The 25,943-nt window shown below is 46.4% G+C and overlaps 3 protein-coding genes across 3 annotated transcripts; 2 read left to right on the top strand and 1 right to left on the bottom strand.

Moving 5' to 3' along the window:
- The first annotated feature begins 9,976 nt into the window (after positions 1-9,976).
- LOC119266982 (inner membrane protein ALBINO3, chloroplastic-like) lies at positions 9,977-13,641 on the top strand. Its single transcript, XM_037548268.1, has 12 exons — positions 9,977-10,327; positions 10,553-10,663; positions 10,760-10,834; positions 11,024-11,084; positions 11,366-11,439; positions 11,514-11,618; positions 12,069-12,176; positions 12,255-12,358; positions 12,471-12,620; positions 12,705-12,825; positions 12,968-13,112; positions 13,229-13,641. The coding sequence occupies exons 1-11, from the start codon at positions 9,992-9,994 to the stop codon at positions 13,070-13,072; spliced, it is 1,350 nt and encodes a 449-aa protein (XP_037404165.1). The 5' UTR covers positions 9,977-9,991; the 3' UTR covers positions 13,073-13,112; positions 13,229-13,641.
- Positions 13,642-19,751: 6,110 nt separating this feature from the next.
- Positions 19,752-20,412, top strand: LOC119266983 (histone H2B.4-like). The gene has a single exon (XM_037548269.1). The coding sequence runs from the start codon at positions 19,847-19,849 to the stop codon at positions 20,255-20,257; it is 411 nt and encodes a 136-aa protein (XP_037404166.1). The 5' UTR covers positions 19,752-19,846; the 3' UTR covers positions 20,258-20,412.
- LOC119266984 lies at positions 20,360-21,975 on the bottom strand. The gene has a single exon (XM_037548271.1). The coding sequence runs from the start codon at positions 21,668-21,670 to the stop codon at positions 21,392-21,394; it is 279 nt and encodes a 92-aa protein (XP_037404168.1). The 5' UTR covers positions 21,671-21,975; the 3' UTR covers positions 20,360-21,391.
- Between the last annotated feature and the right edge of the window lie 3,968 nt (positions 21,976-25,943).

Raw genomic sequence — 25,943 nt, forward strand, 5'->3', positions numbered from 1 at the left:
ATTCATTGGTTCTCCTCATGAGTACATTGAATGGTCTATTTGGGTTCCAAAGACTCTTGTTACTAACATTAAAGGACCCATTACAAAATGGGTACCTAAAACCAAGCATTGATCTCTTGTAGGTGTTTGCTTCCGGTGGGGGATCATGGTTGCTCGATAGCGGAGCTACAAATCATATGACCGGAAGCAAGGACTTGGTGGTGGACGTGCACAAGATTCCATCTATGCCCACCAATGTCGAGTGGGGTGACGCCTCATCTTCTAAGGTATTGGGACTTGGCAAGGTAGTCATCTCTCATGATCTCACGATCGAGAAGGTCATGCTTGTTGAGTCCCTTGCATACAATTTACTTTCCGTTCGTCAACTTGCAATCATGGGCTTTGCCACTTTCTTTGATATCGATACCGTGGCCCTCTTGTGGAGCAAGACTCTTAAAGTAGCCTTTGTTGGGCATGTCGAGAATGGTATATATGTGATTAACTTTTCGGAGCGACCCACTAAGACCGCGACATGCCTAATGGCTAAAGTTGATGTGGGGTGGCTTTGGCATCACCGTCTAGCCCATGTCAATATGAGATCTTTGCAAAGTCTTCTCAAGGGGGACCATGTCCGTGGACTAACGAATGTTAGTTTTGCTAAAGATCATGCTTGTAGTGCTTGTATCGAAGGAAAGCTACATGAGAAGGCTCACCCTCCCACGACTATCATTTACTCAAAGAGGCCTTTGGAGCTCATTCACCTGGATCTCTTTGGGCCTCCATCCTTCGATAGTCTTGGGGGTAGGAAGTATTGCTTGGTGATTGTGGATGACTACTCAAGATACACTTGGGTGTATTTCTTCAAGAGGAAGAGCGAGACCCAACAAACCGTCATTGACTTTGCAAATGAAGCACAACGTCAACACAATGCAAAGATCTTGACTATAAGAAGTGACAACGGCACCGAGTTCAAGAACTACACCTTGGATGAGTTTCTTAGTGATGAGGGGATTAAGCATCAATATTCCACACCTTACACCCCTCAACAAAATGGTGTTGCGGAGAGGAAGAACCAGACGTTGATGGATGCGGCAAGGACCATGATGGCGGAGTTCAAGTCTCCATACAACTTTTGGGCCGAAGCCATCAACACCGCATGTCATGCATCCAATCGGCTCTACCTCCGCAAGGGCTTGAACAAGACTCCATATGAGATACTCACCGGTAACAAGCCCAACCTCAAGTACTTTAGGGTGTTCGGGTGTAAGTGTGTCATTCTCAAGAAAGGTGTTCGGTTGTCTAAATTTGAAGCTAGAGCTTATGAGGGCATATTTGTTGGTTATGCTACAAACTCTCATGCTTACCGTGTCCTCAATAAATCCACATGACTTATTCAGGAGACGTGTAACGTGGAGTTTGATGAGAATAACGGCTCCCAAGTGGAGCAAAGTGGCACTTGTGATGTAGGTGATGAAATTCCTCCTCAAGCCATAAGAAGAATGGGTGTTGGCTTTATCCTACTCATTGAGGAACCCCTTGTGGCCGAAGGAGAAGGACAATGCTCCACTCAAGTGGAGCCATCACCAACCCAAGGCCCACATGCTTCCGAAGAACAACATGAAGGCCCTCATCCTCACGAACAAGACCAAGGGCAAGATCATGCTCAAGATGGTGTTGACACACCAAGTGATGCCCAAGGTCAAGTTCTCTCCTCCGAACAAGTTCAAGGACAAGAACAAGCTCAAGACGACGCTCAAGATGATCAAGTGACCACTCCTCGTCTCACCCCCGAGGAGGAATTGGAGCGTCGTGCCGCCAAGGTTGCTTCCAAGCTCTCCACCAAGGATCATCTCATGACGAATGTGCTTGGAAGCTTAAGAAAGGGGGTAAGCACTCGTAGACAATTAGCAAACTATTGTGAGCATCACGCGCTTGTCTCTTGTGTCGAACCCCACAAGGTCTATGAGGCGCTCGAAGATACGGATTGGCTCAATGCCATGCATGAAGAACTCAACAACTTCGAGCGCAACAAAGTGTGGAGATTGGTGCCAAGACCAACGGGGAACCACAATGTCATTGGAACCAAGTGGATATTTAAGAACAAGCAAGATGCCCATGGGATTATCATTCACAACAAGGCTCGTTTGGTTGCACAAGGCTACTCCCAAGTCGAGGGTATCGACTACGGTGAAACCTTTGCTCCCGTTGCTCGTCTTGAATCCATTCGCATGTTGATTGCATATGCTTCACATCATAACTTTAAGTTACAACAAATGGATGTGAAGAGTGCTTTTCTTAATGGTCCTATTAATGAATTGGTTTATGTCAAGCGACCCCCCGGGTTCGAGGATCCCTACTTTCCCGATCATGTGTATCAACTCGATAAGGCACTCTATGGCCTTAAACAAGCCCCACGTGCGTGGTATAACCACCTTACCGAGTTGTTACAAGACCGTGGTTTTGAAGTTGGGCTAATCGACCCCACTCTTTTTACTAAGAAGGTTAAAGGGGAGTTGTTTGTGTGCCAATTATATGTTGATGATATTATCTTTGGTTCCCCTAACAAAGCTTTCAATGAGGAATTTGCCGCTCTCATGACCTCAAAGTTCGAGATGTCTTCCATGGGAGAGTTGAAGTTCTTTCTAGGGTTCGAAGTGAAGCAAAGAAGAGAAGGAACCTTCATCAACCAAGCCAAATACACTCAAAACATGCTCAAGAGATTCAAGCTAAGTGATGTCAAGCCGGCTTCCACTCCAATGCCCACCAAGTGCCAACTTGACATAGATCCCAATGGTAAAGTGGTGGATCAGAAGGTATATCGTTCCATGATAGGCTCCTTGCTTTACCTTTATGCATCTAGACCGGATATCATGTTGAGTGTGGAAATTTGTGCATGGTTTCAAGCCGCACCTAAGGAAAGTCACTATGTGGCGGTCAAACGAATCTTTTGATATTTGGCTCATACCCCAAACTTTGGCTTATGGTACCCAAGAGGAGCAAACTTCAAGCTTGTAGGGTATTCAGATTCCGATTGGGCGGGAGACAAAGTGGATAGGAAGCCCACTTCCGGAGGGTGCCAATTCCTTGGTTGCTCTTTGGTAAGTTGGTCTTCCAAAAAGCAAAGTTGTGTGTCTCTCTCGTCCACCGAAGCGGAGTATGTGGCGGCTGGTAGTTGTTGTGCACAACTCTTATGGATGAGGCAAACTTTAAAGGATTACGGTGTCATTTGTGACAAAGTGCCTCTTTGGTGTGACAATGAAAGTGCCATCAAGATCTCTCTCAACCCGGTGCAACACTTCAATACGAAGCATATTGAGATTCGGTATCACTTCATCCGGGATCACATTAGGCGAGGAGAGATTGAGCTCAACTATGTCAACACTCATGATAACCTTGCAGATATTTTCACGAAGCCCTTGGATGAAGCAAGATTCCGCGAGTTAAGGCATGAGCTAAATATCATTGATTCGAGCAATGTTGCTTGAACCCTTGCACACCCCACCATACTCAACTTGTTGTCTTGTTTAGATGTAGGCATGGACATAGGGGGAGTGTTGTTCTCTCAATGAACTCTCCTTCCCCCCAATATGCATAAATTGATCAAGTCTTTCACATTAGCCATGTTTGATGGTACTTGTGCTTCAAAGACGAGTTTTGGTCATGGGCCCAAGGATAATTCTTCGCGGTGCCATACCAATTGACTCAAACATAGGTGGCTCCGGCCACCGCCCTCTCTTTGGAGAGGTGGTGTCTCGTGGTTGTTTCGTGTGGTCGTTTGCCTTTCTGCCTTCATGTGTCGCGTGGTCTTGTGGTGTCGTGTTGCCTCGAAGTTTTCATGCAAAGACCATTTTTCGTGTGCTTGAAACTCGCAACTTTTTTAGCCCACGGTACTACCGCGGCTTGCCGCGGTAGTACCGCATTGAGAGGGCACAGTACTACCACGCCGGAGAGCGGTACTACCGCTCAGGTGCGGTACTTCCGCCGAGCGGTACTACCGCGATGATGCACGGTACTACCGCGTCGTCGAGTGGGCGTGGGGGTTATGACTCGGGCACGGGAGTTCCAACTCCCCATACCCATTCATGTGTCTCTCTCCCCACGTCTCTCTCTCTCTCTCTCGCTCAAGAACGGCGCCAGAGGTCCTCGCCGGATCTCCGTCTCCGGCCACTCTCCTCGGATTCCGACCGGTGGGATCGTTCCCCACCACTTCCCCTTGCCATGGAACAAGGTTTTTCCCCAAATCCCTCTCTTTCTTGGTTGTTCTCTTGCTTCTAGGTTTTTGGGGAGATGCATGTTGTTCTTGAGATTTTAGGCCAAATCTGTGCAAGGGTAGGATGCAGGAGAGTCATGTTGCGTAGGAATCATACTTGATATGTTGTCCTGTGATAGATTTGTCCAGCCGTAGTACCGCCGTGGTTTCGCGGGCTTTCTCAGATTTGAAGTTGTTCGGATCTGACGTGGTGCGGTACTACCGTGTCTCACGTGTGGTACTACCGCCCATCAGGTGCGGTACTACCGCGCTAGCTGTGGCACTAAGATCCTACTACCGCTCCCAGACCCGGTACTACCGTGACCTTACACGGTACTACCGTGACTAGGAGCAGTACTACAATCTTAGTACCGCAGCACTTGGCAGTTCTACCATAGGGGTCAAATCTCTCTCATGGCAATTATATTGTGTGCTTTCTACATGTTTCTTTTGCTTTGTTGTGGTCTTTGCATTGATCCTTCTTGCTTGTCATGTGTGTTTTGCGCTTTGTGTCTCAGGTGGTGGCTCTCGCCGTTCCAATCCCAGTCGTGACACTGGCTCCAAGCGTCTGCGCAATCCCCAAGATGAAGCACCAGAGGGCTCCAATGCCCCCAAGCGCAATGTCAAGACCACTGCCAGCAAGCAAAAGGAACCTGCTAAGGGCATGGACGAAATTTCCCTCAATGAGTATGTCGAACGCCAAAAGATCAACCCCTATGTGAATCCTCGTGCTGTCCTCAGAGGCACTGAGTTATTTTGGACCAAGCAGCAAGCTCTCATTTATCTGGATGTGATCAAGAACAAGCAGAATACCTTCGTGGATGTCAAGTGGATAGACATGAATCACATGAGGAAGGACAAGTTTCGTGACTATTTTGGAGAAGCTCTGGACTTGGTGGAGCAGTTTGCTATTGAGCCTGTGATCTCCTTTCACCTTGACTATGACCCCGAGCTTATTTGTCAGTTCTTTGCCTCAGTTTACTTTCACCCCGGGGATGAGCGGAGGATGACCTGGATGACCAACGGTCGTCAGCTATCTGCTACATGGAAGGAGTTCATGGATCTGCTTCACATTCCTGATGACAGGCTTCACACACCCGTTGGTGTTCGCCCCCACGCCAACTCTGAGTCTGCTAACAAGAACTTACTTCAGCCATTCCTTGTTGAGAAGGTGCTCCCCAATGGCAAGTCGACTTGGGTACTGAATTCCTTTCTAGATATCATGCATCGCATCTTTCGCAACACTCTGTTCCCACGCATTGGCGACAAGGACAAGGTTCATTCCTATCTAGTGGACATGTTGCTCCTGTGTGCGGAGGCACGTTCGTCTCAGACTCAGCCACTTGATGTCTCACACATCATGTGGTGTGAGCTTCGGCTTGTGGTGTTCACCCGCAAGGTACCTATCTATGGACCGTACCTATTTCTGCTACTCTCCACAACTTGGGAGAAGATGTACCCTAGTGATGAGTTCCTTGCTCCAGACTGGATTCGGCATGAGTCCATCAGTCTCCGCGTCAAGCCCAACTGGGCCAACACTACTACCCGTGCTGAGGCTTCTACTGCTAGGAGGGCTGTTGGTGAGGAGGAGGCTGGTGCGGAGAATGTTGCTGAGGACCGTGCTGCTAGGTCTACCACACCTTCCTCTGAGCCGTCGTGGGCCAAGAAGTTAAAGGACAAGATGAAGACTCTCTTCTGCATGCAGGCAAAGGGACAGTACATGACTCACATGGTAGACAAGGAGAGTCGCTGCTGCGACAAGAAGGTCATGAGGCTCTTTGGAGAGGATGTCTCTGGCGGTTCTGAGGATGTCATCACACCAGAGGCTGCATGGATGGCGAAGCAGGGGTACAAGTGGACTAGTTCTGAGGAGGACATCGAGGAGTCTGTCGCCGCCGCTGAGTCTGACGAGGGGCACGAGGAGCAGTGGGATGACTTCTCTGCCTGAGCCACCCCGTGTGTGTAGGTGTCCTCTCTGCCTTTTTGGCGTCTCGATGCCAAAGGGGGAGAGAGTGTAGGGATTTGCGTTGTGTCGTGTTTGGTGTGTTTGCTTTGTCGTTTGATCCTCGTTTGCCTTTGTTTGGTTTGTGCCTTCGAGACTTATCCTACATATGGTGTAAGACATATGCACTCTAGTCCATCTTAGTTAACTTATGTTTGTGCTATCTTGTCTAGTGTTAGCCATTCTATTGCAAGATATGATTTGTCTCTATAATATAGGGGGAGCTTTGATCCTAGTATGTGTGCCGTGCAGTCCAAAGCACCCATCTAGTTGGCACACATCTAGGGGGAGCCCGTCTATATTCTAGAGAGGAGGGGTTTGCGTTTGCTTAATATTATTTTCCTTGTGTAAATCCCGTATTGTCATCAATCCACCAAAAGGGGGAGATTGTAAGGGCATATTTATCCCTAAGGTGTTTTGGTGATTGATGACAATGCGTTTGCGGACTAATCGTGTGCCTTGAGTATCCCACACGTTTCATCGCTAGGCACAAGACGGTTGGGTGCCCCTCGAAGACTGTTGAAGACGGCGTCTTTTCTACGTTTCTTTTTGGTGGATTTGAGTCGTAGGAAAGTCGTACTATTAAGAGGGGGTCCGCGTCCGAAAGGTTTGGGTGGAATCATCACGTACATGTTTCTTCCTAGTCCCCTCCTTTCCCTTGCACCTTGGAGCTTCCTCCGTTGTTATCTCGTCACCTTATTTCTGGCTGCTGTGTTGGCTCGCGGTAGTACTGCTCCCAGGTGAGCGGTAGTACCATGCTGCGACGCGGTAGTACCGCAGGTGCCCATGGTAGTACCGTTCCCCTGGAGCTGCACTACCATGGCCCACCAGGCTAGTACCGCTCCCCCGCGGTAGTAGGGGCGGATGTAATTTTTTACATCCGCGCCTACCACGGTAGTACCGCATTCCTTCCGCGATAGTACCGTGCTTAGGTGTCAGGCGGTAGTACCGCCCCTCTGCGGTAGTACTGTGTCGGGTTTTTGCTTCTTCCGTTTTTCAGCGGAAGTAGGCACGGATGTTTCCTTATCCACACTCTTCCCAGGCTAGGGGTTCCTGCCTTGCGGTAGTACCGCAAGGGGGAGCGGTAGTACCGCGCCTGTGGAAGTACCGCCCTTAGCACTTGTGCTTCAGGTCCGCCCTAGCTGTTGCTGGTGCAGCGGTAGTACCGCGGGCCTCCACGGTTGTACCGCGTGACCTTGCGGTAGTACCGCTTGGCAGCAAGCGGAAGTACCGCGCGGCCCCACGGTAGTACCGCTGGCCGCGGGCTGGTAGGTGGATAACGGTTGGATCTTTGTCCCTCACTATAAAAAGGGTCCCCTTCTTCCCCGTTGACTTATCTCTTCCAACCCTAAGCTTCATTGTTGCTCTAAGCTCCATTTTCGGCCGATCTCACTCCCTAGCCAATCAAACTTGTTGATTTGCTCGGGAGTGGTTGAGAAGGCCTCGATCCACACTTCCACCAAGAGAAATTTGATTCCCTTCACTAATCCCTTGCGGATCTTGTTACTCTTGGGTGTTTGAGCATCCTAGACGGTTGAGGTCACCGCGAAGCCATAGTCCATTGTGGTGAAGCTTTGTGGTGTCGTTGGGAGCCTCCAATTGAGTTGTGGAGATTGCCCCAACCTTGTTTGTAAAGATTCGGTCGCCGCCTCCAAGGGCATCAATAGTGGAATCACGTTATCTCGCATTGTGTGAGGGCGTGAGGAGAATACGGTGGCCCTAGTGGCTTCTTGGGGAGCATTGTGCCTCCACACCGCTTCAACGGAGACGTACTTCCTCTCAAAGGGAAGGAATTTCGGTAACACATCCTCGTCTCCATCGGCTCCACTCTTGGTTATCTCATGTCTTTAATTGTGCAAGCTTATTTGTGTTATATCTCTTGCTTGCTTGTGTTCCTATCCTTGTTGCATCATATAGGTTGCTCACCTAGTTACATATCTAAACAACCTACTTTGATGCAAAGTTTAAATTGTTAAAGAAAAGCTAAAAATTGTCAGTTGCCTATTCACCCCCCTCTCTAGTCAACCATATCGATCCTTTCAGAAGAACATTTATCGGAGCTACTTCCTCTCTATATATTTTCACATACAAAGCTCCGGATTAGGTCTTACAATAAGAGTTTTAATTACTTAACATAGTTCGTTAATGAGATTACTTTCCTTTTGCGAATGTAATGAGATTACTTTCAACACACTCTCAGCCTTAAGGAAAAAAATTATACAAAATGCCATTTAAGTTAGACCCGAGCCAAAGAAGAGCAAAATGAGATATATTAAACATTTATATGAGTAAATACAAAAGGCCATATACGTCGAGTATATCACAAGTTAAAATAAAAAGTGGAGTACATCACATTTCAAAAAACATAAGGCTCTACTTTTATATTAAAATTTTCTAATGATAAGAGCCAGATGTGCGTAGTCGTTGTCGCTTCATCAAACCTGGCGTTGTATCATGCGGTCGGGACATTGTCGCGTTAAGGTCCAGTTGGACCAACGCCCTGGAGAAAAAGCCATCATCGTAGAAGTCTTGTGTAGATCAAAAATTTCGGAAGCCGATCTCCTAAACAAACCTTCCGCCAGCTTCGCAAAGACCGCGGGAAAAGTGTCGTTGCCAAAAAGAGGAAGCATGAATCACCGGAGAACAATATGTCGTGTCAGGGAGACACCCAAAAAAATAAAACTAGGACACAACCTCATCTCTACTGTAAAAAAATGGGCAAGGGAATATCACCCCCCATTCTCAAGGGTCGGCCTTTCGCCGTTGAAGTCATTGGCTGCCCGCAACACCACCGCTGCAAAGAGCTTGAAGAAGGAGACCGTTCCGAATGACCTGAGATACACTGCCTCCTAGATCCAACACCAATAGGTGAGAAAACGATGGCTTCGATGATAGATCTAGACGAAACTTATTTGGTGTTGCCATTGCCACCTTCGAAGCCGAAGTCATGGACCGCCAAAGACTTGATGAAGACATTGGTAGATTACATAAACACCCACGAAACACAAAGTCCCACAGTTCCCCTCCCTTTGCTACTGTCGGAGCAGCCGGTGGAGGTTGGGAAACCCGGTGACGTGCAGTATGATACCCGTGTTTCCGGGTATGCAGTATGAACCCCAATACTCAGCCTTAGGCCCTGTTTGTTTCAGCTTCGCCTGGATTTTAATCACCTGTGGATACACTTCAGTGCGGAAACTGGTTATGGGAATCAGCTTCGCCACCGAAGTACACTTGGAGGTGCTTCAGGAAATTGCACTAAAAATGGCCCAAATCCAGACTCAGCTTCACTGGCAAAGCTGATTACAGTTAGTTGTTTGTTACAGATTCTAAATTCGGCTTCATTGGCAAAGCTGAATCTGGTCCCAGAATCCGAAACAAACAGGGCTTTAGTCTCCTTTAAAGTTCTACTCACCTTGTTTTAGAAATATACTACTTGTCGTGTTTTTAGTTCAAACGTTTCAAATACTCAAAAACCACGATTATCGTTTTGGCCGGTGCATTCGAAAATTAGACAATTTGCAACGAATTTCCCTCAAACCGGTCCAAAAATCACTGGAAACATTCGGTGCGCCGAGTCCACAAGCAGGGAGAGGATAAAGCATCATCGTCCACCTCTCTCTCCAACGACCGGCCTCCTCTCCTCTTCCACTCCTCTCCTCTGCTCCACCACCACCACCACTCGCTGCCCCCTCCCCGCCGCGCCGTGCATGAAACCCTAGCCCCGCCGCGGCCCCAGCCCAGCCCAGCCCCACCCGCCCGCGATGGCCAAGGCGCTGCTCTCCTCCTCGCTGCTCCCCTCGCTCCCGCGCGCCGTCGCGGGCGCCGGTGCCGCGAGGCTGCCGCCGCTCCCCTCGCTGCGCCGCCGCGCCGCGGGGTGCCGGGTCAGGGCGAGCCTCCACGGGCTCGACTCCGTGGGGGGCCTCCACGCCGCGCTCGAGCGCGCCGAGGCCGCGCTCTACACGCTCGCCGACGCCGCGGTCGTCGCCGCCGACTCGGCGGCCGGGGCGGCCGGAGGAGGAGAGGACGCCGGCACGGCCGTGCAGAAGAGCGGGGGATGGTTCGGGTTCATCTCCGACGCCATGGAGGTCGTGCTCAAGGTAAGCGTGTACGCGCTGGAGCCGTAGCCAGCGACTTTGTGTGGGCAGAAGAACTGCCATTAGATTATGCAAGTTCCTGCTGTGTCTGACGGACACTTGTGGTGCAAGCACTCTGAAACTCACTAGAACTTAGGAATTCTGGGATCTTAGCAGTGGTTAGGAGCGTAGCATTCGTTTAACTTAGGGAGGCTGGATTTCTGATGCTATCTGAAATTTGCCATACAGATTCTGAAGGATGGTCTCTCAGCAGTTCATGTGCCCTACGCTTATGGATTTGCCATCATTCTGCTCACCATTGTCGTGAAGGCTGCAACATTGCCGTTAACGAAGCAGCAGGTGGATGTTCTAACCTGATTTGAGTTAAACCAGATGGGCATTCCTTAATTATCTACCTATGAACTGAATTCAACGGTGCTGCTTATCTGTTCTTAGGTCGAATCAACCATGGCGATGCAGAATTTGCAGCCACAGCTCAAGGCAATTCAGGCGAGATACGCAGGCAATCAGGTTTGTCTTGTTTGGCTAGAACTTCAATCATGGATATACATTTATGCTTTGGTTCCAGGCATATGTCTGCATAATGCTGTGATATACTGTACATATGCTTTCCTTAATGAGATTGTTTTGATTTTATCCTTTCAGGCACAATTTTTTTTGTTAATATCTGATCTGTTGCTTCTACATAACTCTTATTAGGAAAGAATACAGCTTGAGACTGCTCGTTTGTACAAGCAAGCTGGAGTCAATCCTCTAGCAGGTTTTTGCATTTCTTTTCCTTTCCTTCCCAAACCAAGTTACTTCCCATTGTGAAATGACTCCTCTGGCACATCTCATATTTTTAGTATTATTGCCTTCTGAAAGACATCTTTTGTTATTACTGACTTTTGAAAGACAATAAACCATATTAGCTGATCACACTTTCTATTATTTTTTCTGCTTGATTGCCATTACTGCTATCACGAATTGCAAAACCAGTTAGCTTTTTACTGTACTTTCTTTTATAATGCAGCGTCTTGATCTCAATGTTTTCTCTTCCAGGATGTTTGCCAACTTTGGCAACAATTCCAGTCTGGATTGGACTTTACCAAGCCCTTTCAAATGTAGCAAATGAGGTATGCCAGATCCTACTTCTTGAAGTTTGATTCGTTAAGAGTATTTTGGACTAAGTGGATTCTCTGGCATGAAGGGTTTGTTGACAGAAGGATTTTTCTGGATTCCATCTTTGGGAGGCCCTACAACAATTGCTGCTCGTCAAAGTGGTGCTGGCATTTCATGGCTCTTTCCTTTTGTGGTAATAAAATTGCTTATTTATCGATGTATGTGAAACTGTCTACTGTTGGTTCTGGGATTGATTTTGCGTATGTCCTTCCTCTATGACTATGCTCATCACTTAGATGTTAGCAATATGATGTTACTGCAACATTGTAGTCAAGTTACACCAGTGGCTTGTTGCTACGCATAGCCACTTAGGCAGCACATTGAATTGTACTCAACCAACAACATTAGCTTTGGTGGTATTGTAGCGAGAAACAACAGGATTTCCTATGTCTAATTTTAAACCTGTACTTTAGCAGCATGACTGAGAACGTTGGGCATGTGGCATATCAATCTTGTTTAAATGATGTAGTGACATATTATTTTCTCAGCTTATTCTTGTAGAAAAGTGACAATACACTACTTTATATGCTTGCATGATTGAGATATGCTAAAGTGATACTAACATTCTGAATGAATTGTGTAGGATGGTCATCCGCCAATAGGCTGGCATGATACGATATGTTATCTTGTGTTGCCCGTGCTACTCGTTGCTTCTCAGTTTGTCTCCATGGAGATCATGAAACCACCCCAGGTGATTGCCTCTTTAATCCACCATAGCGCCGTTATACAAGCTTCCAGTGTTTAACCTTGGTACTTTTGATTGCTGCAGAGTACTGATCCATCGCAGAAGAATACACAACTTATTTTGAAATTTCTTCCATTTATGATCGGTTACTTCTCTTTGTCGGTGCCATCAGGATTGTCCATTTATTGGTATGTGCATCTTCTATTTATTCTATGATTGTGTGCAGGCATGGTTTTTGATGCTCACTCAGTTTTTGCAGTTGATCAAAATTTGTAACCTGTGTGTTGACACTCCATGTAGGTTTACAAACAATGTCCTCAGTACAGCCCAGCAGATATGGTTGCGGAAACTGGGAGGAGCAAAGCCTGCTATGAATGAGGGAGCAAGCGGAATTATAACTGCTGGACGAGCAAAACGTTCAGGTGCTCAATCAGGCCAGGGTGGAGAAAGGTGCTTTTGAACTTCAAATGACATTTGATTTAATTGTACTATGTTCGGGCTGTAAAATAAAAGAATCAACGATATTCTGAGCAGGTTTAAGCAGCTAAAAGAAGAGGAGAACAGGAGAAAAGCTGTGAAAGCACTTGGTGCAGGAGATTCAAATGGTTCAACTACATCAGAGGATGAAGAGTCAGATGATGATACTACAGAGGAGGTACTCTTTTTTTCTTTCTTCCATTCATCCGTATTGCTAGATCACTGTGTCTAGGCGAGCGGTGCTAGCCATCTGGGATTTCCTCGTAGACAGTTCATGCAAATATACGGAATTTCAGTTACTGATGTAAACCTGACAACAGGGAGGACCTGTAGAGGAAACATTCGCTACCGGCAACGACAAGAAGCTCCCTACTTACTCTGGAAAGAAGGGCAAGAGGTCAAAGAGGAAGCGCATTGTGCAGTAACGTGAGAAAGCCTAATTGGAATTCATTTTTGTCAAAACTGGTAAGCACTGTTAGCATGCCGCCCATGCTCTATAAACATAGAAAAGGGGGAGCTGGTTACAGTGGGCAGATTGTCTCTCTATCTCCGTCTTACCCATGTAATCCTTACAATCACAGGTTAATTCAGTTGACCAGTGAGCCACTGTAGATGATCTCGGATACAAATTTTGATGGTCACCTGCACGGGGGGCCAGATCTTCAGATGGGGATAGACAAAAGTTTTACTACAGGCAGGTATTTGCTGGGAAGCTGTAAGATGAAAATAGTTGGGTTCAGTCAGCACAATATGTTACGGTAGGATTGCGAGGTTAATGGATCAGGCAAGCCTGTTCCAGCCGAGGAGAGTATATGTAGAGAAGAGGTACATAAACTTTCTTGTGCTGTTCTGTAAGGCGGGCTCGGATATCGGGCAGGAATTGCGTACTTTGTACAATCTGTATTTTCTCTATCCCTCTTGTAATAACCTAATAATAACATTGTAGTTCTTGGGAGTACATGGTATGCGAATCGTACAAATTAGTCCGATGGAACTGCTGTGATTTCGTCTCGTCGCCGCAAGTGTAAAGAGATGAGACGAGGACGACCGATGGGCATTCTTGCGAGTTGAACTTCACTTGCTTGGACGACTTCCTTTTACTTGAGGAGAAAGGTTTGATGTTGGTTGGATTGGAGAGGAACATTTGGCGAGTTCAGCTGTAGCTCACTGCCTCCCAATCTTTTCATGTGGATTTTGCACTCTTTTTCTGCCGTCTGCTCTGCTCGCCCAACCACTGGGAAGGACTGCCACGCTCCCCATCGTGGTTGACAATTTGGATGTGTATCATATGCGCCTGTGTGCTGTGCTGTTTCTGAAGGCAATGTGTTGGATACATATATTCTTGGGGACTTGGTGTGGGAGTCTTCGATTTCAGTTGGCCAATCAGGGGCCAAGTTAGATCTGGGAACTCCTGTTTTATAAGGAGCGAATCATCAAGATCCAAAAGGGATTGCCAACTCATTGTTTGAGATTAGAAAGACTGTCGGTATATATATGGCGAATCTATTTAACCATGGTATACGTCCTCTGATTTCTGTATCTCATTAGTGTTTGGCTGGTTGATCAGTATAGTACACAGGTCGTGCATCGTTTGGCAAGATAGTGCGTGTATCCTGGAGTTTTGCAACAGGTAATCTGATGAAAATTCTACAAGAGTATAAGGCCCTCGACTATGTAGGCCAAAATCAATGCCAAATTCACTTTCTAGCCTTTGGGCACCGATGCCCTACGTAGCCCAGCCGGAGCCATAAAAAATTTCTGGGCCTCGGAGCAAGCAGATGCTTCGATGCCAAATTCTCCAAAGTTAGATGGAAGGGCACTGTCAACTGGATCAGTGGACTTGTTTATCAATTCCTTTATATAGAGTGGTGCCCTACACTGTGGAGCACGTGCCATAAAAATATATTTCTTCAATCATGGATGATGTTGTTATTAGGTTCGTGTTTTCTTTAGGCATTGGGGAAGTTTGACCAATATGGCACCGGCAACATAGTGAAAGGCCTTAAGTTTGTGTTTTCAACGGGACATGACATGTTCCCAAATCTCAAACGAAGGCTATATAGTAAAGAATACGGAAGCTTCAAAAATAAAAGTAAAGAACATGGAATTTTGCATGCTCGAGAGGAAAGCCGATTGCACATCAGACGAAACCACTAATTGAGGAGTACTCCTTTCAAGATCACTTCCATCTCCCCAGGTTGCGACAGGTGGCGCGCTGCATGTGGGTCACTAGTCACAACCTGTGAGTTTTTCCTTTGTTTCGTAGATTCGTTTATTAAAAATGGTTTGTCTTTTAAACCGTGCGTCCAAATTTTGAACAGTTTTCATTGTTGGATTTCTCGCATTGAGATCTTCAAAACTAGATCCCATGTTGAGAGGTTTTGATGAATTTTTTTCACGAAAAAACCGGACCGCGAGCACGTTTTTTCTCCTTTCAGAAAGCCATTTCCGAGAGGCACAGCCGTGCTCTTGCGAAAAAAAAAACAAAAAACACATTTTTTTCGTTTTCGAGTGGCACAGCCGTGCCTCTCGCGGAAGCAAAACCGTCCATGTCATGGAAGGAAAAAAAGAGAGAAAATATTTTTTTTTCATTTCCAAGAGGCACGACCATGCCTCTCGCGAAAGCAAGCAGAAGCAAAATCGTGCATCTCACGAAAAATAAAGAGAACACGTTTATTTTTCGTTTCCGAGAGACATGGCCGTGCCTCTCGCGGAAGAAAAAAACATGTTTTTTTTTTGTTTCCAGGAGGCATGACCGTGCCTCTCGCGGAAGCAAAACCGTGCCTCTCGTGAAAAGGAAGAAAAAAAGAAAACATATTTTTTCGTGTAATTTTGTTTGGGTCCAAAAGCTAAAAAAACCGAGAAGTAAAAAAAACTAGGAAAAAAACCATCTAAAAAGCTGAAAAAAAAGCCCCAGGCGTGGCCCAACTAGTGCTGTACATCTAATAGGAATTTTGGTCAGATTGGTAGCCCTATAAAGGGGCATTTCCTAAACGGCGCCTTCAGCGCCCGTTCCTTCCTTTCTTGCAAACAGGCGCATACCCTTTCCTCTGCGTTTTTTTTTTCTGTTTTTGAACGCAAAAATGTTGTGCGATGTTTGAGGTTCGAACAACCGACCTCCTGCTGGTGATTACGATGCGCTAACCACGCGAACACCTACTACATATGGTTTTGTTTCCATAGTTCTTCTTCCTATCTTCTCTTTTCTCTTAAAAAAGTTATTTTCTTGTTCCCTTTTTATTGGAATAGTTTTGTTCTTTTTTTCTTTTTTCGTTTTTTCTTTTGCTAAATTGAATGAACGAACTTTTTTACAAAATCGATGAACTCTTTCAGAAATTAATGAACTGTTTTTTGAAATTGATGAACTTTTTTAAAATCTATGAACCTTTTTCAATTTTGAACGACCTTTTTTCAAAATAAATGAACTTCTTTTCAAAACCGATGAACTTTTATCGAAATCGATGAACTTTTCCAAAGTCGGTGAACTTTTTTCGGTATTTTGTGAACTCTTTTTGAAAATCGATGAACTTTTTCCAAAGTTGGTGAACTTTTTTCAGTATTTTGTGAACTCTTTTTGAAAATCGATGAACTTTTTACAAAGTCGGTGAACTTTTTTCAGTATTTTGTGAACTCTTTTTGAAAATCGATGAACTTTTTTCTTCAGAAATGATGAACCTTTTTCCAAATCGATGAACTTTTTGAAATTCATGTTTTTTTTTCTCAAATGATCCCAAAATCTAAGTGATAAGGTATACATAGTGCGTCCATAGTCGTTCTTATATTTTTGCCGCTGATTTCAGTCAGGGCAATTTAGTGGCTCTGGTGGTTAGCGAAGATGTACGTGAGTCCAACGGCGCGAGATCGAATCCTGAACAAAGCTATACTTTCTTCGCTTCTTGTGGGCCGGCCCAACTGCGTGCCTCGCCGGGCCTGGTGGCGCTGGCCTGTCACCCCATGCTTCGGGGGGTAAAAGAGTGGCCAGGTTGGGTGACTATGATATGATTTCAGCCCGAAGCCTGCGGTGGGGGCGCACCACTTGTGTGACCGTCTGCCTGGCTACGGCGACCCCGGTCGGTGGATAAAAATGATGGTAGGGGCGCACGCTCCCCCGGGCAGCTCCCAAGTGTTAAATTAAGGGAAAACTTTGTTTTTGCCAGCTTTTGCCAATTTTGTTTATGTCACTCTAGAATTTAATATTTCATTTTTTTCACTCTTAGCTTTTGACAATATATCACTTTTACCATTCAGTGGCAAAAGCAAAATTTTCAGAGTGGCAATTGTGATATATTGTCAAAAGCTAAGAGTGGCGAAAGTGAAATGAAAAATTGTCGGTTTTGCCACGGAATGGTATTTGTGATGCATTGTCAAAAGCAAAGAGTGGCAAAAGTGAGATGTCAAATTCTACAGTGGCATAAGCAAAATTGGCAAAAACTAGAGTGGCAAAAACAAAGTTTTCCCTTAAATTAAGGAGTTGTTCGGCAGTCCTCCGGCTCTATGAAATCTGAGAATATGTGGAGCTTCCTTTTCCCTGCTCTGTCATTTTTAGCTACAGCTCCACCAATTCCTGGAGCGGACTTGGGGAGCGGGAGAGTCTTCGAACAGGCCCTAAATCCAGCTGCTCGGATCAACTCCCACCCTCTTGTCGCCACTTTTTTCCCCTTACCTCGTTAATAGCATCTCCCAGTCTCTTTATTTCCAAAAGGATGCACGTATAGGGAGAGTTTAGGTAAAAAAAAATCCCCCTCTATTCGTAAAAAAAACTATATGGATCTCTCGAAAAAAATACCCCATCTTTCCTCAATAGAGGGGGAGTTGCTGCTCTCTCAATAATTTTTCAACTCATGCCACATCATCGCCTGCTGCAGCTGCTGCCTGCCTGGCTGCCATCCACCGCATCGCCTGCTGCCTCCCCACAGGTCCCCGGAGCTCTGGCGATGTCTTGCATGGACGCAATAGAGAAAGAGAAGATAAATTAGTCACTAACAAGTGGGGATCGTATGTCGAGGTAAAGTATAACGAAAGGTTTATAAGGAAACTACAGTAGTCGCAAACCTTTCACACACACAAAAAATATTGCGAGAACCCCTAAATGCATGTGAGAGATTTTTAAGGAGACTGCTGGAGATGCTCTGAAACTCCCCCCCCCCCCCTCTTTGCAAGAATTAGTCGTTCTTACAAACCCAGGAAAAAAAACTACATCCTCATTGATTTCTATTATACAAAGTTTGTGAGGTGTCTATGCACAATTACGTTGATAGTGTGTGTGAGTGTGTGATATACATGTGTGCCCAACACATGGGGTTTGCCCAAATCAAATTTTGGGCATCGTCACAATGTTAGCAATGCCCAAGCGAGTGAGGATTTTGGGAACGTAAGTGTGGGGGCACGCAGATTCTGCGATGTTCATCTGCGCCAAGATTTGCATATTTGACGATGTATAGACGGATTTCTATTTTCACTTTTATCTGTAATGTGTTCATATATCACGCGGGTATACCTATTCATGTGGGGTTGTCTACTCGTTCCATCGGGTGCCTGAACAATGAAAACAGGAAATAATAAGAAATGCTCATATAATAAATAAGGAAAAATGATTCACCATGCCATGGTTCCCGTACTCTCCTTGCTTCTTTGTTCTTCTGTCATGTTCATCAAAACAAAATATGCACCTTGAAGAATCATTCGACTACGCGAAAGGAAATAGATGATCTTGTGTCGTCACAGATTCAAGCTTTCAAGATAAGAAAGCGCGCATCAATATATTTGGTGCGAACAGGTACAGATTCAGCTGCAAAGCTTGATTTTCATGTTTAGTGCTTGGTAAAGATGTTGTTTGTTCAAGAACAAGAGTTTTAATGTGTCGCATTGTGGGTCACTCTGATATTTTATTTTTGTATTTATAGTATAAGTGTTTTGGGTTGGTCATTTGTTATCTTCGAACATGTTTTTTGTCCGACATATTGACTATTTTAAATGTGAAATTGCATGAACTGGAATCTTATAATTTGTCTGTAAACATTGGAATCACAGTATTAAAATCTATTTTATAATAAATCAAGGTAAGAGATCGTGTATAACCGCCCCTGCATCACTCGATAGGAAGACTCGGGTGGCCACCTATTGGGCGATGGGAACTCCAGCGTGCCCAAGAGGCCAAAGACCATCACTCCATAGGATTTGTTGCAACCCTATTGGGTGATTTTTCTTTGGTGCTCGTGTTCCGACCATGTCGCCCCCCTAGGCCAACAAGCATGTGCAAGGCTTTCTACGATGAGGTGGCAGTGAGCTGGTGTGCTCCATTGTAGGTGTTGGTCATTATGGCGACCACTCCGGTCTTTGGCGGTGGCCTGTTGCAGACTGTAGTGACTACCAGAAGGTTCTTGTGAGGGCTCCTCCCTACATATCCAGTGAATATTTTTCCGTCGAAGAACGACATCCGTGCTTCCCAGATGAAATGCGAATATTCAATTCTGGGCCTCAACGTCAACATCCAAACGGTGCATAAAAGTGGTCAAACATGGGATAGCACCAGGCTGCTTGTTGGTATGGTCACTGATGTTCTGATTCTCAATACAAAGCCGATAAACCTTGTAATTTGAAGCATGTTCATGCTCCATGGGATCGAATAAAGTTGCGATTTTTTTCTTCGACCGCCTTGCACGTCTTGAAATCTACGGATAATGTCATGAATTAAGAGGGAATCCCACATGTAATAGTAGATCAACTCCATATATTGCAATCGACTCACTAATGAAGTTGAACTATGCAGTGATGCGTCGTTACTTTCAAAAAAAAAGTACTGTAAGTGCTTTGCTGCAAAAGAAATGTCGACTGATAAACATTTATGTTTTGAGAAAAGGCTGAAAAAATTGAACTCAAATTCCCGCCAGGGAGAAACTCCAACACGCGCGCGTGGGCCGAAACCCGTTCGCTCCCCGCCCACCTTCTTTCCGCCACGTCAGCGATCCGCGCCAAAACGCATCTGGGTCGTCCACCCCGCCCCGCGACGGACGGCAGATATCCTATCGATCCGCGGCACCCACCCCTCCACCAATCAGAGGCCGCCTCCCCCTCCTATAAATCCACCGCGCCCCCGCCCTCAATCGTCCACCATTCCTCCCACCTTCAAGCGCATCCACACACACACACACCACAGACCACCTCTCCCCGCCCAAGCATCCCCATCCGCATCCTCATCCATGGCCCCCAAGGCAGCCGAGAAGAAGCCGGTGGAGAAGACCCCGGCGGGGAAGAAGCCCAAGGCGGAGAAGAAGGTGCCGGCGTCCAAGGAGGGCGGCGGGGACAAGAAGGGCAAGAAGAAGGCCAAGAAGAGCGTGGAGACGTACAAGATCTACATCTTCAAGGTGCTGAAGCAGGTGCACCCGGACATCGGCATCTCCTCCAAGGCCATGTCCATCATGAACTCCTTCATCAACGACATCTTCGAGAAGCTGGCCGGCGAGTCGGCCAAGCTGGCGCGCTACAACAAGAAGCCCACCATCACGTCCCGCGAGATCCAGACCTCCGTCCGCCTCGTCCTCCCCGGCGAGCTCGCCAAGCACGCCGTCTCCGAGGGCACCAAGGCCGTCACCAAGTTCACCTCCGCCTGATTCGGTCCTGTCCCTGTGTGTGTCTTCCTGGTGGATGGATCGATGTCGCCCTGTAGTTTCCTGCTCGGACTTTGTCCTCTTGTAACTTGTGCTGGCTGTGTCTTGTGTGGGATCATATTTCATGATCTGGAGAAATAGTAGCAGTGCTTATTTCAGTTCTTGCCATGATCCTGTTCGTGCTACTTTGTCTTGGTTCGATCTGTGGTGCAAGCTCGCTTTTCTCTGTAAATCTCTGTGGACGACGACTGTGAACTTGCAGAGATGTTTCCCTGTCTCAATTCTGAATTTCAGTTTTCAGCGAATGGTTTAGTGCTCTGTTTCAGTTTGGTAAGCTCGCTTCATGAGATGTTTCCCTGTGATCATATTCTGAATTTCAGTTCTTGCCATGAACTTTACTCGATTAGTCTCTGATGGTGCCTGAGATGAAGTTAATGGTTTTAGTGCTTTGCCTTGGTCTGGAGTCAACATCTGGTGTCAAATTGTGCTGATGTTCCATGCGGAATTTGTGCGCGTTGGAAGGTCATATAATAAGCGTGCGGGAGCAAAATGAATTTGGGACAACACCGGGTTTCCCCATCTGAATATATTCAATAAAAGAGGCCTCAGAGAACATCTAAATATATTCAAGAAAAAGGGAGATCTCCAAGCCGGACACTAGGGACATCAGGTGTAGCAGGGGATCAGTTAGGGGGAGTGATCAGAAACAGAACAAGGAACTAGGCAGAGATGTTTCTCTGTTGGACTATGAATGTAATCTGAACTTGCGGGGGTGGTGAGTCTATTTCAGTTAACTGACGAAAGTGTCGGTATCTTCAGACATAAACTCAGTTCGCCTGCTCGCTCAATGGCTTTGATCGCCTGAAACGTCACTGTTGCTCATGCAGATGTTGCCTTTACTGAACATCTCTGCTCCGTCATGACATCGAGCCTTAAAAACCAAAGCTCATCTCCAAATAATCACGGTGAAATTGGTTTCTTTATACCTCTGTATTCTGTACAACACGCGGCATCAGTTGGAAGCTCAAGTTGACAGCAAATGAACACGCCGATCGCACGGTGATCGAACGAAGAAATAATTAGTCCCACCCAGGCGCGCGGCCAGACCACGAGCAGCCCGTGATTCTGATTCACTGCTCAGTGGCACACGATGGTCCCGAAGCAGTCGATCCCGTCGAACTCCGGCGCGAACCGCGGCGGCAACGTCGGCGGCGACCGCGACTTCCCCTCCTCCGGCTGCTGCTCCGCCTCCGCCGGCAGACCGCCCCGCTTCCCCTCTCGCCCTGCTCTAGCCTGGCCGTCGTCCCGCAGCTTCCTCCCCTGCCGCTGCCAGGAGAACCGAGCGCCGGCGCCGGCGCCGGGGGCGACGTCGGCCGGCGACGCGCTCAGGATGGAGAAGGCCAGCACCTTGTCCATGCTCGACTGGAGACGGGGGTGATTCCTGGCTTCCTGCAGCAGCTCCGGTGGCCGATGCTTTCTTGCACGCACGCACGCTCGTTCTGTGACTTTGCTTCAATCAATCAATTGGCTTTGCTTGCTTGCTTGCTCGGCTTGGTGAAGGGAGAGAGGGGACGCGACCCGGCTTATATACGGCGGGGCATGGTCATGGAGGAAGTTTTGGGCATGGCGGTTTCTTGCGCGCGCTGGAGGAGCCCAGAATATTCGTGGACGCGGCCGCGAGGGAGAACCGGCGAGCCAGCTCGTGACGCACGCGGTGGCGTGGCGGAGGTTCCAACCGTCTCGCGTTTCGCCCGTGTCTATATTCTTTCCCTCCTGTGCTGTCTTTTTTTTTTGCCTCCCGTGAAATTGACAATTCCGGCCATTTTTTTCTGGGTACATCTGGCCTTTTTTGAAAGAGAGAATTCTTTATTTAACACCGATATATTTGGCCAGTTTGACACATGAAACCTTTTTCTTCCTCATCTAACACTACCTCTAAAATTTATTGCTTTTGTGATACTCCGTCCATTTTAAGTACTAACGGTTTAAATGACACTTGAATGACCGTTTTACCCCCGGTGCAACTTGTGGCCAAAATTATTCATATTACTGAAGAAACAATAATTTTTTTCGGTTGTTAAATGTAAAATTAGGCAGCTGTAAACATGCATATTTTGGATTTAAATTATTTCAGAATTTAATTTAAATTTTTTGGCAAAACGTCCGCTGTAATTTCCCCACCTGAATATATGTTACTAAAAGAGGCCTCAAAGAACACCTAAATATATCATGAAAGAGGGAGATCACAAAGCCGGACACTATATGCATCAGGTATAGCTGGGGATCAACGGAGGGACGCATCCGTTGAGACAGTGTTTCAGTTCACACCTCTCAATATTCATTTCAGGAGAGCGCTAGCCGGAAACCGTTGGAAAATTTGGCTCCATCTTGTGAGAAGACTGATGGATATTCAGCTTTCTCAACAACCCGATTAGTTATGCTGGAAGCTAACTAGGAATGAAGAGTTTACGGTTAAATCCATGTATCTAGATGTTATTAATTCTAGCTCTATTCCTACTTCGAAACATGTTTGGCATGTCAAAGTACCCTTGAGAGTTAAAGTGTTTATGCGGTTTGTACACAAACAAGTCATTTTCATTAAGGATAACTTGGTAAAATGCAACTGGACTGGATCTACTTGATGTAGTTTTTATGATTGGGATGAATTCATCAAATACCTCTTTCTTGATTGCCCGTTGGCAAAAATTTTATGACGGACAATTCACATAGCCTTTAATATTACTCCTCCGAATAATATCAACACGTTATTTGGGACGTGGCTTGATGGGTTAGATTCCTAAATAGCGAGACATATTCGTGTAGGAGTATGTGCTTTATTATGGGTTATCTGGAATTGCAGAAATGATTTGGTCTTTAATAGAACAACAAATACTCATTTTTTGCAGGTTATCTTCCGTGCCACTGCGTTGATCAGTATGTGGTCGCTACTCACTCCGAGGAGGCCAGGGAGCGTTTGGTTATTGGATCTATCCGATGTGAGATGGTAGCACGGGCTATTTTCAACCGGTTTGAATGGCGATCATGTAATAGGATAGGCAATTAGTTTTTCTATCTTTATTTTGCCAGCCAGTTGTGGCTTTATTTATACTTTTTAGCTTTTTGTGAGCTTCTTTTATTCTTTTACTTGAGACTTTAAGACCTCTGTCGAACTGTTTTGCTTAGTAATAAATGTGGGCGTATGCATCTTTCTGATGCGGAGGCCGGGATCTCCCCCTTTTTGAAAAAAAGTATAGCTGGGGATCAGGAACGGGGAGTGATCAGAAACAGAACAAGGAACCAGGAAGATCCAAAATGAAGTACTAGTCGGGACCAATACCCATTCAGGAAGATCCAAACTGCAAAGTATAAAAGGGAGAACAAACAAAGCGCAAATCATCAAAGAGAGCACAAACCAATCTAATAAGGACATGTACGATGGTAGCATTACCTTGGTGATGCCTCAGTACAGCCATGTCGGTCCGGAGAGATAAGACCACCGTGCAATTTCACACCTATCCAATGCAACAGCAGCCCCATGACTTGAGCCTACTCTCCCACCGAGATGCTATTTGTTGGGTTTCGTAGTAATTTTAAAAATTTTCCTACGCACACGCAAGATCATGTGATGCATAACAACAAGAGGGGAGAGTGCTGTCTACGTACCCACGCAGACCGACTGCGGAAGCGATGACACAACGTAGAGGAAGTAGTCGTACGTCTTCACGATCCAACCGATCAAGCACCGAAACTACGGCACCTCCGAGTTCGAGCACACGTTCAGCTCGATGACGATCCCCGGACTCCGATCCAGCAAAGTGTCGGGGAAGAGTTCCGTCAGCACGACGGCGTGGTGACGATCTTGATGTACTACAGCAGCAGGGCTTCGCCTAAACTCCGCTACAATATTATCGAGGACTATGGTGGCTGGAGGCGCCGCACACGGCTAAGGAATAGATCACGTGGATCAACTTGTATGTTTCTGGGGTGCCTCTGCCTCAGTATATAAAGGACTAGAGGGGGGGAGGCTGGCCGGCCAAGCTTGGCGCGCCAGGAGAGTCCTACTCCCTCTGGGAGTAGGATTCCCCCCCCCCCCCAATCCTAGTTGGAATAGGATTCGCGGAGGGGGAAAAGAGAGAGAGGGGGCCGACCACCTCTCCTAGTCCTAATAGGACTAGGGGAAGGGGGAGGCGTGCAGCCCATGTAGGGCTGCCTCTTCTCCTTTCCACTAAGGCCCATCATGGCCCATTTAGCTCCCGGGGGGTCCGGTAACCTTCCCGGTACTCCGGTAAAATCCCGATTTCACCCGGAACACTTCCGATATCCAAACATATGCTTCCAATATATCAATCTTTACGTCTCGACCATTTCGAGACTCCTCGTCATGTCCGTGATCACATCCGGGACTCCGAACAACCTTCGGTACATCAAAATGCATAAACTCATAATATAACTGTCATCGTAACCTTAAGCGTGCGGACCCTACGGGTTCGAGAACAATGTAGACATGACCGAGACATGTCTCCGGTCAATAACCAATAGTGGGACCTGGATGCCCATATTGGCTCCTACATATTCTACGAAGGTCTTTATCGGTCAGACCGCATAACAACATACGTTGTTCCCTTTGTCATCGGTATGTTACTTGCCCGAGATTCGATCGTCGGTATCCAATACCTAGTTCAATCTCGTTACCGGCAAGTCTCTTTACTCGTTCTGTAATACATCATCCCGCAACTAACTCATTAGTTGCAATGCTTGCAAGGCTTATGTGATGTGCATTACCGAGAGGGCCCAGAGATACCTCTCTGACAATCGGAGTGACAAAACCTAATCTCGAAATACGCCAACCCAACATGTACCTTTGGAGACACCTGTAGTACTCCTTTATAATCACCCTGTTACGTTGTGACGTTTGGTAGTACCCAAAGTGTTCCTCTGGTAAACGGGAGTTGCATAATCTCATAGTTATAGGAACATGTATAAGTCATGAAGAAAGCAATAGCAACATACTAAACGGTCGGGTGCTAAGCTAATGGAATGGGTCATGTCAATCAGATCATTCTCTTAATGATGTGATCCCGTTAATCAAATAACAACTCATTGTTCATGGTTAGGAAACATAACCATCTTTGATTAACGAGCTAGTCAAGTAGAGGCATACTAGTGACACTTTGTTTGTCTATGTATTCACACATGTATTATGTTTCCGGTTAATACAATTCTAGCATGAATAATAAACATTTATCATGATTATAAGGAAATAAATAATAACTTTATTATTGCCTCTAGGGCATATTTCCTTCAGTCTCCCACTTGCACTAGAGTCAGTAATCTAGATTACACCGTAATGATTCTAACACCCATGAAGCCTTGGTGCTGATCATGTTTTGCTCGTGGTAGAGGCTTAGTCAACGGGTCTGCAACATTCAGATCCATATGTATCTTGCAAATCTCTATGTCTCCCACCTGGACTAGATCCCGGATGGAATTGAAGCGTCTCTTGATGTGCTTGGTTCTCTTGTGAAATCTGGATTCCTTTGCCAAGGCAATTGCACCAGTATTGTCATAAAAGATTTTCATTGGACCCGATGCACTAGGTATGACACCTAGATCGGATATAAACTCCTTCATCCAGACTCCTTCGTTCGCTGCTTCTGAAGCAGCTATGTACTCCGCTTCACATGTAGAT

Source organism: Triticum dicoccoides, chromosome 3A (assembly GCF_002162155.2).
Source record: "Triticum dicoccoides isolate Atlit2015 ecotype Zavitan chromosome 3A, WEW_v2.0, whole genome shotgun sequence".
Taxonomy (NCBI): Eukaryota; Viridiplantae; Streptophyta; class Magnoliopsida; order Poales; family Poaceae; genus Triticum; species Triticum dicoccoides.

What these genes read in the sequence shown, in the direction of transcription:
- LOC119266983 (XM_037548269.1), top strand. Translation starts at nt 19,847, where the DNA reads ATGGCCCCCAAGGCAGCCGAGAAGAAGCCGGTGGAGAAGACCCCGGCG.
- LOC119266984 (XM_037548271.1), bottom strand. Translation starts at nt 21,670, where the DNA reads ATGGACAAGGTGCTGGCCTTCTCCATCCTGAGCGCGTCGCCGGCCGAC.
- LOC119266982 (XM_037548268.1), top strand. Translation starts at nt 9,992, where the DNA reads ATGGCCAAGGCGCTGCTCTCCTCCTCGCTGCTCCCCTCGCTCCCGCGC. An exon ending in CGAGATACGCAGGCAATCAG is followed by an intron (nt 10,835 to 11,023) that starts GTTTGTCTTGTT and finishes AACTCTTATTAG; the next exon opens with GAAAGAATACAGCTTGAGAC. An exon ending in TCAGGATTGTCCATTTATTG is followed by an intron (nt 12,359 to 12,470) that starts GTATGTGCATCT and finishes CACTCCATGTAG; the next exon opens with GTTTACAAACAATGTCCTCA.